Here is a 15,536-nt window from a genome sequence, read left to right as displayed (position 1 = left end):
TTAAACCAGGAATAGGAAAATAACTGGATATTTAAATCAGGGAGTAGGAACAGTGAATTCCTCATTTGGTGTGGCTCATGTGTTGTTTGTGCTTCTACATTTCTGTCACTGAAACAGAAGGAAAATGATGCTGTTGTTAGAAAATCAGTCTTGATCAGAGAAAAATCAGTGTTAAAGGAGAGATATTCATGCAGCAACTGAACAAATGCGAGGGATAAAGAATTTAACAGCATTCTGGATTTGCTGAAAGGGATCAGCCACCCTCAATTTGTGGCCTCTGGCAGCAACAGAGAACCTGGGGCACCTCACCTAACCCTGGTGCTGGATGGTCCAAGCAAATTGAGTATCTTGAACCCCAGTGCCAGTCAAGATTGTCCAAATCTCATTGTGCAATTTGAAATCACTTTGTTCCTTTTAATTACTTCTATCATATATCTTCAATTTAATTGGTTTCCATGCTGTTTCTTCAATAAATAAGCAAATTAATTCAAATTTTGAAGGGCTTGACCTGCACTGTGCTGTCACTCATCTCCCATGGCCACTCCTGTGCCACTGTTCTCAATATCCCAGTTACAGGCACAACCAAACACTTGTCCCCTGCAATCAGATTCCTGAGATTCTTTGACCTCTTGACTTCAGATTGTTCCTTCTGTCAGACTGAGCTGTGCAGTGCAGTCACAGCCTTCTGTAGAAGGAGTCACAACAAAAAAAAATAATGACTGACAGGGATTTAATGTTGGAAACCAAACTCCAACCAAAAAAAAAGCCATTAATTAGTGATTTTCTGTTGCTGGTGGCTTAATGTTCAGTTCAAAACTGGTGGTTTGCTGCTTTGCTGCCAGTCCCTTGAGCCACCTCCTCTTCTTCCTTTTAGCTGCAGGTATGTGGCATTTCAGTATTAAAATCACCACTTGAAATTGTAAAGATCTGGTTCACAGCAGGAGAGAAGTCTGGAGGTAAGGCCACATCACCCTGCGCATCTTTTGTTATCCCAGTTAATTCTGGGTTGGCTGGGGTGACCTCAGAGCTCCTCTGTGCTTTGAGTGAGCACAAGGACATCTCACAGCTTTGGGTCAGGCTTTTGCCAGAAATTTCCAGACTGGGAATTGCACAGTTTGAATTTCTTGTGTTTTAGCTTGATTTCAGTCATGTTTTGCCCCTTTACACTTTTCTGGAGCTTCCTGGGTTTATTCCAGTGTGTGTGCAGTTAATATGGACGTGAAAGATGCTGTAGAAGTAGAGGTGAATAATTTTTAACTGGGAGGAACCTGTTTGGAGGGGATTAGAGAGTATTAAATTAGAGGAAATGGGCCAAGATGACCCATTTAGATAGAAAGTTTCCAGATTAAACCACAGATATCTTAAAAAAAGGATAAATGGGATTTTGAAGGGGAAAGAAGAAAATGGAGCCTTAAAATTTTTTTGAAGTTTGAATTTAAATAGTGATGAAGATTAGGATTGAAGAATTTCAAAATAAGAGAGTAGCTGAGTTACTCCTAGGAGTAGGAAACACCTGGGTGTAGTTACCATTTCACTGCCTCATTTTTACCCTTAGCAGGATGAGAGTCAGTGCTGGAGAGGAGTTTGGGGCATGATGTGAGCACAGAACTCTTGATCTTGGCCTCACAGGAATTAAGAATTTATCTAAAACTAAGTCCTGTAGCCATCACAGCTTTATCTCTATTGGACTCCCCATAAATATGGGAGTAATTACTTGAGCTTTGTAGTCCATATTGATTAATTAATATGTGTTAATAGTGAGCTATGACCATCAGTATGTTTTACAACCCTCAAAGTGTGATTTCTGAAAGAACCAGACAGTTTCACTGTCTTCACTTCAAATTTACCTGAATTATCAGCCCAGTGCTTATGAATTTAAGTGCCAGCAGTGGCAGGGGTGTCTGGGGAGTGAGTAAAAGAAAATCAGGGTGAATAATGCAGATGGAGAAGGACTGGATTGAAGCCTTGTCATCATTTAGGAAAAACAGCAGGAGGAAAAGAGCAAGATTTTCTCCTGAAAATTCAACTGGTTTTCTCCTTTTGTCTTTGGTGACAAGGTGTTGTGTAAATAGTGGGTGACTCTGGGAGCATTCATTTGGCTTTTTTTAGCTTTAACTGAAACAATGTCCTGCCTGAGCTTTGGTTTTACTTTAAGGTAATTCATGATTTCACAGCAAAAGTGACTGAAAGAAAACATCTTGTTGAATGGTAAAGTTCTTTTCCTCAAAAGGGTTTGGCACAGCTGCCCAGGGTGGATTCCCATCCCTGTAGGGGTTTAAAAACTGTGTGGATGTGACACCTGGGGACATGGGTTAGTGGTGGCATTGCCAGTGTGGAATGTAGCCTGGGTCTTGTCTGCCATGCAGGAAATTTCCCTGCTTTGGGTCTGGCTTACACAAAGAAATGTTTGTTGCTTTAAGAGCATTAATTAGGATATTCATTTCTTTCTGAAATGCTTTTAACTAAACTAAAACTCCAGTGTGGAAGCAGCAGTGGCCAGAAGCCCATGGTTTTTGCTGTTATGATTTATTTTCTTCAAGGAGACACTGTTATCTATTCCTGAGTTCTCCAGGTGTAATCTCTGGTTTCACTAAGGCTGTGCCAATAATTCTGCACTTGCAAACTATTTTTCTAGTGGAAAATAATTTGCTTTGTAGTTAAGCACAAAACCAGGGGTAGGTGAGGTTCAGCTGTTTGCTGGGTTTGGATTTTAGTTTTCTGAAGTAATTAATTTCTCTTTTAAGAAGTGTTATAGTTGTTAGTGCTGGTGACAGATCCTGAAGGTGCCTGAAAAACTTCAGAATGTCTCTTTTTCTTCATGTGTGGAAGAGGTGGTGGAAATCCTGGTGATGGCTTTGCTTGACAGTTGTCCTACACCTTGTCATGTGTGATGCTATAGATGGACCCTCTGTGTGTGGTGAGAAAATGCTCAAAGTTTGGCCAGGCTCTTGTTCTGCCTTCTTGCAAAATTCCTGTGTGACTTTGAACAAGTTGTTTGGATTTGTCCAAAGTCCAGCCCCTCTCTGAGAGCTCTTGGGCACAAGAATTAATGTAGTGATACTTCCCTGCCTCACAGGTATCTTGTGATTGGAGTATTTAGATGCCACAGGTGGCAGAATTAATGGAGAAGAGTTCTGAGATTCTGCCTGAAATTAAATAAAGGATTGGTCAAATTTTGAAATGAAATGGAGGAGGCAGAAGACAGCATCTTTATGGCTAAAAATTCTGAATTTTCATAGAATCCCAGAATGGTTTGGGTTGGAAAGGACCTTAAAGCTCATCCAGTGCCACCCCCTGCCATGGGCAGGGACATTTTCCACTATCCCAGGTTGCTCCAAGCTCCATCCAACCTGGCCTTGGACACTTCCAGGGATGGGTCAGTCTGGTCTGGGGCAACCCCATGTCTCAGTTTTATTGATGACTTTTTAAATTACTGTTTCTTCACATGGTTTGCACTATTTCAATGTGTCCATGAGATTTACTGTAACTAAAGCACACAGGTCCTACTTTGAGAGCTGTTACAGAGCTTATATATCCAAAGTTTAGTCTTTGGCTCCCAAATCCAAGAGCTTCTCCTTGCTCTTGGCACAGGTTTGGGCTTTGGGCCCTGCTTCAGCACTCAGCTGCCACTGGAGTTTTTCTCTGTGTTTGTTAGTCCTGCTGATCCTTCATTCTGCCCTTGAATCCAGACTCAGAGTTTGAATTCCTGCCTTGTTGCTGTAGAATTGCAACAATAGCAGGAAACCCAGATTTTGGAAGTGGGGAAGGTTAGGGTTAGACAGATAAGGTGTCAGTGAGAATCAGTGTGTGTGTGCCTTGAGTAGAATTCAGAAGTATCTGGCTGCCAGCCCTGTGCTTAGTCAGAGGTCAGTCCCTTTTGTAAGACTTGGATTATGACAATAATTGCCATTTATATTATATTTTTGCCTTGTAAGATCAATCTGGAGCTCTCTCTCTCTTTCCCAGAGATGTAAAGCAGAGTAAGTTACTCACCCAAGTGGCAAAACGACTGGGTTTGCTCACTGCCAGCATCCATTAAAATTATTTTATCAGCAGAGAATTTCAGAGAGTAAGGGGAAGAACAGTGAGTTGGGGTTTGGGGCTCTTTAACCAGCTGAGAAACTCCAAGCCTCCTGAAGATATGTGTTGATATTCTGCTCTCAGCTTGCCTCCTCTCATTTGTGGAGCGGTGAGTATTTGATTACGCCGGATTTATTTTCAGAAGTTTCAGGCTGCTCTTATTAATTGTCCCCGTTTGGATGGAAGGCGTGAGGCAGAGCTCTGCATTCCAGAGCTGCTCCTTTGCATCCCTAAACAGAGCTGCTGACACTCACTCACAGCTCCTTTCCCAGTCATTACAAGAATTACATTTTGTTTGGGAATCAGGGTGAATGGGAGTAGAGGCTTTTTATTTTTTATTTTTTATTTTTTTTTCGAAAATCAGAACGCAGAGATGCGAGATAATTATGCAAACGTAAGGAGGAGGATGGCTCTGTGTTCGTTGACATGATGAGCACTTCAGGCCTGAGGTTTTTTCTCTCTCTCTCTTGAAAACTGGTACAACTCCTCTGAAAATACTGGAGTTGCAACTGATGAGCATAAGTGATGAGTCAGATCCTTAATCCTCTGTTACGCCCCAGAATTCACAGCATCAGCTCCTGCTTTGGAAGGCAGCTTTGCTTAATGTGGTGCAAAGTTTTAGTTGGTTTTGCAGTATTGATATTGCTGTGAATCATCGAGTCACACAATGGTTTGGGTTGAAAGGAGCCTTAAAGATCATCTCATTCCAGTGGCAGGGATGTCACTCACTGTCCCAGGCTGCTCCAAGCCTGGCCTTGGACACTTGCAGGGATGGAAGCCACAGCTTCTCTGAGAAAGCAGTGCCAGGACCTCACCACCCTCTGATTTGTTCAGTAAAAACAGAAGAGACCAAAGCTTGAATTTCAGAAGATGGGATACAATTCTCTTCCAGCAGTGCCTTAGAGCTGCCTTGGAATGGTCACAGTCTTTGCCTCGGGGCTTGATGATCCTTGTGTGTCCCTTCCAATTCAGAATATTCCAGGATTCTGGGACTTTTTTGGTGATGTCAGTGCTGCTTGTGGAACAGTGTCAGTGAAATCTCCTCTTTTGAGTGTCTTGTGAGAAGCAGCTGCATCCTTTGGGATGGGGTGAAGGGTTGGATGGGGCCCTGATCAGCCTCATCTCTCAGTGCCCCCCCTGCCCACCAGGGCATTGTATGCTTGGTCCTCAGATCTCAGAAATAAGATAAATATGATAAATATGATAAATATGCCAAACCCACAGTGTTGTACCAACTACTGGGGAGAAACTGGGGATTTGTCTTTGCTACACATTTGCTGAGAATAAAAAAATCCCTCAGAACATGGCAGAACAACCACCTAAGTTTGAACAGAATGTAGTTCCTCCAATTCGTGGAATTGCCAACATTTTCCTCCCTCTGTTTATTTTCACACAGAAGTTATGTTTGCTGAAGATCCTTTTTAGTCAAAGGACTTAACTACAACATTGAAGCTGTTATTTTAGTAATCTTTGTATTCTTCTTCTTGATCTTGAATATAAGTCTCATTTTCACCAGAGATGCCATGAATTTAACTTCTTTTCTTAATTCAAGTGGTGAGTCTCAAAAGAAAAAAAATAAAAAAAACCCTAAAAAAAATCAACCCCCCCAAAATTTCCATCCTTAATGCCCATTTTTAATATCAGGAGGATATCCACCTCCAGAGCTGTTAAGGCTCCAGTTCTCACCAGTAGTGAATGTACAGACACACAGGAAAAATATGGCAGGTTAAGGAGTTCAACTTTCCACTATGATGGTAGTTAAAACTCTGGTTTAATTAACAAGTTGTAGAAAGTGATTTTTTAGCTATTTACTTTGGAAGAAGGTGTTTCAACTGGAAAGCCACAATTTTATGTCATGATTTTGCTCTTCCATTTAAATGCTGAGATGGCTTTGAGTGACACCAAGGAGGTGCCTGTGATGTTGTGGAAGCTGCTGGTGCTGTAATAAATGAGGTGACAGATCCTGGATGTCCCTGTGAGCAGTGCAGGGAGGTCCTGCCCTGTGCTGTGTGGTACAGAAGGGTAAATGTTGGCATCTCTCCCCATCCTGCTCTCCTCAGTTGATGGGACTTGATCAGAATCATTCTTAAACCAATTACCAGACTTAGGATCCTGTTCTGAACACTTTGGCTTTTGCCCACATCCATATTATGCAGATTATATCAAATATAGGTCTTAACAGCAAAAAGCACAACTGGTTTTGGAAGTCTTGAGCTTTGCTTATTAGATAAAGCAGTGAATTTTAATGGGAATTGGAGAAGGACCTCTGCAGAAGAGCATCTCCTCAGTGATGCTAGAGTGCTTCCTACTCATCTACAGTGAGTAGAAGAGTGGAAAAAATGATTTCTTGTGATCATTAAAGAGTCCAGAGCCATTTTCTCAAGTGTTAGAGGTGTTAAGGCTGCTGTCTGGCCTTATTCCCAACCGGGTAATTGAATTGCTTTGAACTTCTGCGAGTTCAATTGGACATGGACTTAGCTCGTCGCTGTTTTTATGGGATTATTCTGCTGTGCTCCATCACCTACAAAGTTAAGTGTTGGCTAAATGATTCTTGTATCAGCGTGGGCCTGGGCTGTGAGAGGAGGTGAGAAACCCTTGATGTGGTTTTCCTTACTTTTCTCTGTACACTGCAAGGAAATAAGAGAAGAGAGCACTCTGGGCTTGTATCCCCACTGGAGATCAGAGCAGTCAAACTGGGGAGGGAACCCCACATCCAAAGGCTGAAATTCATTTAAAATCAAAGAGGTTAAATAAACCTTGATGGAATGAGAAGCAAAGGCAGTGCAGACCCTGATTATCCTCCACTCCACAAAGTCCCCTTAGAAGGGGAGGAGTGGTGCTGCATTGGGTGGTTGGGACCTGCTGGATATTTTCTATCTGCAGGTTTGGGAGGGAAAATAAATTCCTTTTTATTTGCCTCCTTGGAGTTCTCCCTTCAGTGTGATACTCAGGTACCTCAGGTTGCTTTTGGATGAGCCATGGAAGAAGTTTTAATTCTTTAGAATGGTACAATGAGCATGAAGTTTTAATTCTTTAGAATGGTACAATTGGACCATCTTTTGGGGGGCTGATTGCCAACTTAATGTAAGAAATGTAAATAAGTTTGATATTTTAGGCTACTTACTTTTTTTCTGTAAGAACCTAAAGAAACTTTGTTTTAAAGGGCAAAATTCAGTTGTTAAAAAATCAGTCACTTTTAGTGTTGAGCTTTAATTAGATATTTGCAGAGGTTTTGCATGCAAAATTTCAGGGAGAAAAAAGCACAGCTGTTCTCCCTTGGTTATCTTTCTTTTTTTGGGTGTCTTCCCAAGGAAATTTGACAGCCCATTGTCAGTGGTGAGAGTATTGATAGCAGATAAAGCTTGGGATGTAGAGGATATTTTGCTACACAGAGTTTGCCTACAGCAAAGTCAGTCCACAGTCCGTGTTCTCAGGAAAAGTATTTTCCAACTTGATTTTCTCCCATACCCCCCAATCATTCTGCTTGTCTCTATCTTATTTTATTCCTTGCTACTTTTGCAGTTGATTGTATTTCACAAGGAAAAAGAGGGGGAAGTAAATTGAATTACAGGTAGCCAGAGGAGTGCAGGAGGATAAGAGCCTCTTACTGCAGTGTGGGGGGGATGAAGTGGTGGAGAATATCCACTCATTAATGAGCTGAATGAAATTAGGGTGATTCTAAAATGGCTGATTTAATTAACTGCTTTGTAAATTGATCTTTAAACAGGGTAAGTTTATTAAAATATTTTAAAAAGGGAAAATAACTGAAGCTGTGCTCGAGTATTAGTTGGAAATAATGCTTGCTGTAGTTACTCATTAAAAAGTTGTGGATAGTTGGCAATGTTGGAACATGTTCAATAATGCCACATTTTGCAATATTTGTTTTAGGCTTTTAATGGAAAATTCCAAGTTTATGCAGTTGTTTTTAATACATAGAAGTCCCTCAGGAGCATTATTTCCAGATCTCATGGCTGTGCAGAAAAGCAGGTGAAGATGGGAACAGGAATTCCAGGTCAGGAAGACCAGTGAGATGTGTCAGTGCAATATATGCTGAGTGTGCAAATATGAACAAGGCTCTGTGGACATCTCTGTGTGACATTAGTGACAGCAGCAGGGAGATACCCTCATTTTGGTGTTCTTACCTCTTAAGGGTTGAAAAAGTACCCAGAAAAGTCTTGGAGGGCTGAAAGAATTCTTTGCATGGACAGAGAAGCAGATCATTGATTTTAATTTGTCTTTTTTTTTCAAGTTGTCCACATTTTTCCAGTGGTTGTGTTAAACACAATCATGGGGTTAATTGGACAGTAGGTTTGCTGCTCTTACATTACTTTCTGCAGGGTTTTAAAGTCCACTGATGAACAGAATTCCAGAATACAAGTTGGAAGTCATTGAATATCTTATTCTTGGGGCAGAGGGTGGCCTTGCCCAGCAGCCTTTGCATCCCTGTGAATTGAAATTCCTGCAGAAGCTCAGTTGTATCAGAGAGGGAAAAATTGAGGCTGGAGCTCTTTCCCTCATAGAGCCCCAAACCATGGGAGTTCAACCCCTGCATGTGAGAACTCTGCACTTCATTAGCTGGAATTCACTAAAGGACACTTAGGATTCACCAAATCATTATGTATAATTCACTAAAGGAGATTAATTTGGCCTGGGCACCCAGAGCCAGGAGCTGAGCCCTGGCACTTTAGACAAATTAGGAATGACACCCAAATTTTAGAGAGAATGGCTGGCCATGGCCACCCACTGCTGCAGGAGGTGCTGAGGCCCTGGAATAGAATTCCCAGAGAAGCTGTGGCTGCCCCTGGATCCCTGGAAGTGTCCAAGGCCAGGCTGGACAGGGCTTGGAGCAACCTGGGATAGTGGAAGGTGTCCCTACCTTAAGTCCACCTTTAGTTTTCTAGGTGGAACTAAATGATTTTGCAGCCCCTTTCAATCCAAACTATTCTGTAACTCCATGATTCTGTGTTGCTTGACTTTGTTGAAGCCATCTGGAAAGTCTTGCTTTTGTCAGATGGGAGTTTCTTAGTTCACAGGGCAACAAGGACAAAAGTTCTGGTTTCTGTGTCTGTGATAAATGGATGATTAAATAATTTAGAGTATGTTTTAGTATTAAATGTTGAAGAGTCTGTAAAGTAGGAATTTTGAGTGGAGGTAACTCTGGCTCATTAAATTCTCCAGTTCAACAAAGAACTTGAGCACATGAAACTTGGTATTGACAGTAAATGATCCAGGAAATTGTGATATTAGAAATACAGGTGAGAAGTGCCCATGTCACATCCAGTGCAACCCACCTGAAGGCCAGATGGTTAAAGAGATTTTCTGTTTGAAAACCGTGCTGCTGGGAGCTGTCTGTGATGAGTCAGTGTGTGACACTTCTCCCAAAGCTGGGAGAGGAGGATGGAGCAGCCCTGCCTCCCCCAGAGGCCAGACCTAGAACACAAAGTCTGGTTCCAAATGCTCCCTGTCAAGCTCTGAAGGTCTCAGGCTGGGATGCCACTTCCAGATCGTGGTTGTTACAATTCCAGTCAGCCTCAGGTCGACTGCTGCATTGCCTGCCGTGCCCTCCTGTGGTTCAACAGTCTGGGTGCTTGTCTTGGAAAATTGAAAATGGCCTGGATGTTTCCAGTAATCAATTTTGTGAGGACAGCACATTCCCGTTGGGCTGAAGCGCTGATGTGGATGTAGAACGTCTGTCTTCTCACACAGGCATTTTCTTGGATGGGAGTCATCCCCTTGTGTTGTCCTCCTGCTTCCTTCTCCCACAGAGCAGTGCAAAGGGCTGAGTATCTTTGCTGGATAAGTAATTTTTGTGGATTTGTGCATCCTGGTTTTGTATTTCTAGCTCTACTCCAACAAGCCAGTTCTCAGTGTTGTTCTTCAGCCCCAACTGTGGATCTGCTGTGACTCCTGTTGGGAGCTTCTCTGTGCCAGGGCAGAAGTGGACATGAGGAATCATCCTCAGAATTCATGGGGCAGCCCTGTCCCTGGAAGGTCTCTCAGCCTGACAGCCATTGTCCCTCTCCTGGCTTTCACAGGGTCCTTGGAATTGTCCCTTGGCTTTCCCTGAGCTGGGGTTTGCTCTGGCTCGCAGGGATTGTACATCAGCTCTGTCACGTCTCCTGGAGTTTGAGTGATCTCTCCACCCTGCTCTCCTGCAGGAATGGCAATAAACCCTTGACTCACGAGAAGATTCCTGGGAAGGATGGAAAATGCCATATTCTGCTTGCCAAGTTCTGCCTGCCCTCCATCTGCCATCCCTTCTTCTCAAGATCCAGAGTTCTGAAGGAGGAGATCTCGTTGTTTGTGTGACATTTGGATCTGTAGCCAGCAGACTTAGGAGCGTGATTAAGGGAGCATACTGTGATTTTTTTTTCATTTCCATTTCTGGGCTGTACAGCAAATAATATTCATTGTTGTGACACCTTGGGAAGTTCAGGAGTTAAAAATGATTTTGTTGAGCCACCAGGATGGTCGAGTTGCCTGAGAAGCCAGTCTTTGGAGGGGAAAAGGCTGAAGACTTATTTCTTTAAATGAAAGCTCAGGAGTAATTGGATGTGCTGCACTTTCCTTGTCAGGGCAGGCAATTTGTGACAACATTCCAGGTTCAAAAGTTCCTAACTTCAGAAATCCAACTTCAGTCAAATCAACTTGGGTCCTGCAGGCCACTAGAATTTCCGCTGGGTGTGTTTTTATCTTCTTTTTTTTCTAAGGTAGCAACAAAAGTTAGGGCAACTCAAACTCTTTGTAGTTTAGATTTAAAAGAGTTGAGATTCATAAATCTCATGTCACAACTGGTTAAAATTTGTCCAGAAAAACTCAGATCTGTGGCCACCACAGAAATCTGAGATTCCTGTCTGATGGGTGCTTAACACAATTTTGTCTAGAATCAAGTTGCAGCCTTAATTACTGAGCAGCCACAGTCTCTGTAGCACCAGTTTATCAAAAACAAAAGGGCACAAACTGCAGGGTTGGTGCAGATGTGGGGGATGTCAGCAGAGGTCTGAAATGCTGTTGGAGCACTCCAAAGAAAACAAACCTTTCTGCTGTGTAGTGAGATTAACATTAATGGCAGGTGTCTGGCTGAGGTCATTTGGAGGTGGATTTTGGAGCTGTTATGCGTGTGTGTCTTAAAGTTTTGCACCAAAATTTATAAAGTAATTTCACAATTATAAGCTGCAACATTTTGACTAAGATTTTGGTCCGAACCCAAAGTGCGGCTTATAATCAGGTGTGGCTTATATATGGACAGAGAATGAAAAGTTGCTGTTTTAGTTTGGAGGACAGGTGTCTGCTGAGAAAGGCAGGAGCTTCTCTTTGAAATGGAGAATGGAAACCCCCTCCCTCCAAATTATTATCATTTTGAAATCAAGGGACTCTCAGGCAAAGATATGGGAATTAGGAATAACAGTTCTTTACTAGGGAAATTAAAATAGAAATACAGCACTACAAAGAAACAAACCCCAAACCCTGACACAGTCAGAGTACAACCTGACACCCGTCAGGCAGGGTGTTGGCAGCAGTCCCATTCCATGGTGGCTGCATCCTCCTGCAGTGACAGATGTGGCTCAGTTGGAGCAGTGCTCCTGTACAAGGTGCAGTTTCCCTCTGGAGCTCCAGTGGGGATGTGGAGAAATCCGGTTTTCCTCTGGAGTCCAGTGGAGAAAGGGGCTCCCTCAGTGTCCCAAACCCTCTGTTTTTATCTTGGTAGGAAATTTTGGGCTCTTCCCCCTGGCTGGAGCAACTCCCAATGGGATGCAGTAATTTTATCAGTGCCACAGTGGGACTCAATGGCCATGAGCAGAAAATGACTGGCTGGAGGAAGGATGGGTTGTGAAAAGATAAAGAACAATGCCCTGCCTGGTTTCAATGGATGGCCCATTAGCAGAATATCTCCCAGGGAGATCAGGATCACTGCCCCCACCGTGAACAGATGGTGATAGAACAGATACCTTTTATCACACTCTGTATTGTAACATGTGGCTTATAAACCTGAAATTACTGTACTTCCCATGTAGAACTACTAAACTGAATTATTTTGTATTTTACCTCATTTCCAGCTTGCTGGAAACCATGTCTCACTACACAGACGAGCCAAGATTCACCATAGAGCAGATCGACCTCCTGCAGCGCCTGAGACGCACGGGAATGACCAGGCATGAGATCCTGCACGCCCTGGAAACCTTGGACCGCCTGGACCAAGAGCACAGCGACAAATTCGGGAGGAGATCTGGCTACGGGGGCGGCTCCTACAGCAACAGCACCAACAACGTGCCGGCATCGTCCTCCACGGCCACGGCTTCCACGCAGACCCAGCACTCCGGGATGTCGCCGTCCCCGAGCAACAGTTACGACACCTCCCCACAGCCTTGCACTACAAATCAGAACGGGAGGGAGAGTAACGAGAGGTTGTCAGCCTTCAACGGGAAGATGTCGCCCACCCGCTACCCCCTGGCCAACAGCCTGGCCCAGAGGTCCTACAGCTTCGAGGCTTCCGAGGAGGACTTGGACATCGACGACAAAGTGGAGGAGCTGATGAGGTGAGTTGTCTTGGTTTAGAGGAGAGGTGTCTGCTGAGAAAGGCAGATTTTCTTTGAAGTGGAGAATGTAAATATCATCCCTCTGAATTGTTATAATTTTGAAATCAAGGGGCTCTCAGGCAAAGATATGGGAATGAGGAATAACAGTTCTTTACTAGGAAAATTAAAATAGAAATACAATATTACAAAGAACAAACCCAAAACACAGACAGTCAGAATCCAACCTGACACCCGTCAGGCAGGGTGTTGGCAGCAGTCCCATTCCATGGTGGCTGCATCCTCCTGCAGTGACAGATGTGGCTCAGTTGGAGCAGTGCTCCTGCACAAGGTGCAGTTCCCAGTGATGATTTGGAAAGGTTTGGTTTTCCTCTGGGACCCAGTGGAAAAAGGCTGCTCTGGTGTTCCAAATCTCAGATTTTTATCAGGGTAGGAAATGCTTGGCTCCTCCCCCTGCTGGAGCATCTCCCCATGGGATGATGGAATTTTATCAGTCATGCAGTTAGACTCAATGGCCATGAACAGGAGAGATCTCCTGGAGGAAGGATGGGTTGTGAAAAGACAAAGAACACTGCCCCACCTGGTTTAACAGTTGGACCATTAGCAGAATATCTCCCACAGAGACAAGGATCACTGCCCCACCTGGTTTAACAACTGGTGATAGAATACAGACTGTGGTTACACCCTGTATTGCAACCCAAGGCATGAGTGAAGGTCTCTGTGAAAGGTTTGGAGGTGAAAAGTGGCTCAGCAGGAATGGGTGCATTGGAAGATTGATGAAATAGGGATTATAGAGTGGTAAAATGCTGGAGCTGATGAGGTGAGTGAAGGTCTGTGAAAGGTTTGGAGGTGAAAAGTGGCTCAGCAGGAATGGGTGCATTGGAAGGTTGATGAAATAGGGATTATAGAGTGGTAAAATGCTGGTGGATGCCCCATCCCAGGAAACATTCAAGGTCAGGTAGGAGAGGGCTCTTGTTGAAGATACCCCTGCTTATCACAGCAGGTTTGGGCTGAATGACCTGAAATCTCTCCCAGCTCACACCAATTTGTGAGGATTTGATGATGGTTATCAGGAGAGCAGGAGCTGCTTCAGGTGCTCCAAGGGTCACCATCCCAGAATCTCTCACCTGCCTTGTGGAGGCAGCCCCTGGCCCTGTGGGGGTGTCCCAAGTCTCACTGTTGAAATAATTTTTCTGGTGCTGTACCAAAAATTTGGATAGATGTTAGAGCACTCATTTTCCACCCTACTTTTATTCAGGATTCTGATCAAATATCAATTCACATGGCTCTTCCTCCACTATTTCACACCTATTGTAATTCTTTCCATATAGAGGGAGAGTAGGAAATCCACCTTGGATTGGTCAGTGCTTTCCAGTGGGATCTGGACAGGATGCATATTTATTTATAGTTTGTGCAGGGACTTGCAGAGTGGTGCAGGAAAATACAAATAATAAAGAAGAAGCAGAAGTTTTCATTGAGAGCCATTTGGGTTTTTTCAAGGCTGACCTTCCTTTACTTGTAGCAGCTTCCTTTTCAGCATTATGGCAAAGATGAAAGAAGGGGATTATCCTCCTGAGGATGAAAGTCCAAGTCAGTGGGCTTTGAGAGCAGAAAGAAATGAGGAAAGGCCAAATGTCTCAAAACAATTTTGGTCAAAATGTCGAAATTTATTCCTTTCCCCCCAAAAAAACTGCACCATTCCTGAAGTAGCTATGGGAGAACTAGGGTCCATAAGCTCCAGGATGGAAATGTGTTGGAAGCAGTTTGGAGATTTCAGGGAAAGATGTGGCTTTTGGAGGAAAGGATTAGACATGAGCAGTAAGAAAAGCCAATCAACCTCATTTACTGTTGGCTGCAGGATGATGGAATCATGCAGGAAGGGGTGAGTACAGCACAGTGCCAAGTTCCCATGGCTGAGGTTTGGGTTCCTGTGCAGGGAGTCTCAGGTAATGCTTTTAGTGCTTATTTAAACTGAAATGACTTGTGTTTGCAGGCATATGGGAGATGAGTGTAGGGTAGATAAATAAAAATGAACCCACAGCACAGTGTGCATTTTGCATTTTACATTTGCAAGCATGATTCTGCCTTCAGTGTAGCTGGGGCAGGAGGGGAGAAAGAGAAGGGAAATGTCTCATAAATGCCCTTCTCAGGAAGGGAGAGAGGAAGAGGAGGGGAAAAGTATGTGTTTATTGCAATTGAAATTTGCTGCATATCACACTACATGTGCAACCTCCAATTTATTTGCTTTTTAACAGTTTCAGCCCCTTCTGAACTACCTGTGCAGACCTTGTAAAAACCATACAAAGACCTCAGTTCATTCAGTGCAAGCTCTGGACTAAGTAGAGGGCTAAAGAAGGGTGTGAGGACAGAGGTTGCAAAATTTTGAATCTTTTCCTTGGGGTGCTGCAGGAGGTTGGTGCATGCATATTCATTTGGGTAACTAACCATGCAGCCCCTGCTATCCTTTATTTTTTATTTTTTCTGCCTCATTTTTATGAGTGAGGCTTTTATGCTGGTATGAGAGATTTATTCATCCCTGTGTAATGAAACTTTGTACATTCCATATGGCAGTGCTGCACCTAATATGAATTATATGGGACATGAGTCATCCATTCTCCTGCTATGGTACTTTGATCAAACGTGACACTTGTTAAAAGAAGTGTCCAGCACTGAGGCACTGTTTTAATGCCAGCCTTCCCCACTCCTTGTCTCCTAAATAAAGGAAATTTTGCATCCTGCAGGTGCACTTTGGTCTGTCCCTCTTTTTGTGTGTCCTGTTGTTGTTTTGTTTTGGTAGGAGGGACAGCAGTGTGATAAAGGAGGAAATCAAAGCCTTCCTCGCCAACCGGAGAATTTCCCAAGCAGTTGTTGCACAGGTAACAGGTAAGAGCTGGGGGAGTCCTTTCCTCATTTTGGGAATCT

General features: G+C 43.5%; 1 protein-coding gene across 11 annotated transcripts in view; it reads left to right on the top strand.

Moving 5' to 3' along the window:
- The window catches only part of HMBOX1 (homeobox containing 1), a 106,745-nt gene that overhangs the window by 43,200 nt on the left and 48,009 nt on the right, over positions 1-15,536 (top strand). For 10 of the 11 annotated variants that reach the window (XM_033053918.2, XM_033053915.1, XM_033053913.2 and 7 more), the window contains exons 3-4: positions 12,138-12,617; positions 15,412-15,497. In XM_033053918.2, coding sequence (XP_032909809.1) covers positions 12,138-12,617; positions 15,412-15,497 — 566 coding nt within the window. Of the gene's footprint in view, positions 1-887; positions 957-12,137; positions 12,618-15,411; positions 15,498-15,536 lie in introns of those variants that run through there. The other variant, XM_033053916.1, reaches the window with a different exon arrangement.

The sequence above is a fragment of the Catharus ustulatus genome, chromosome 3 (assembly GCF_009819885.2).
Source record: "Catharus ustulatus isolate bCatUst1 chromosome 3, bCatUst1.pri.v2, whole genome shotgun sequence".
In the NCBI taxonomy this organism is placed as follows: domain Eukaryota; kingdom Metazoa; phylum Chordata; class Aves; order Passeriformes; family Turdidae; genus Catharus; species Catharus ustulatus.
The sequence above is the reverse complement of the archived record's forward strand: the minus strand, read 5'-3'. Positions and strand labels throughout refer to the sequence as shown.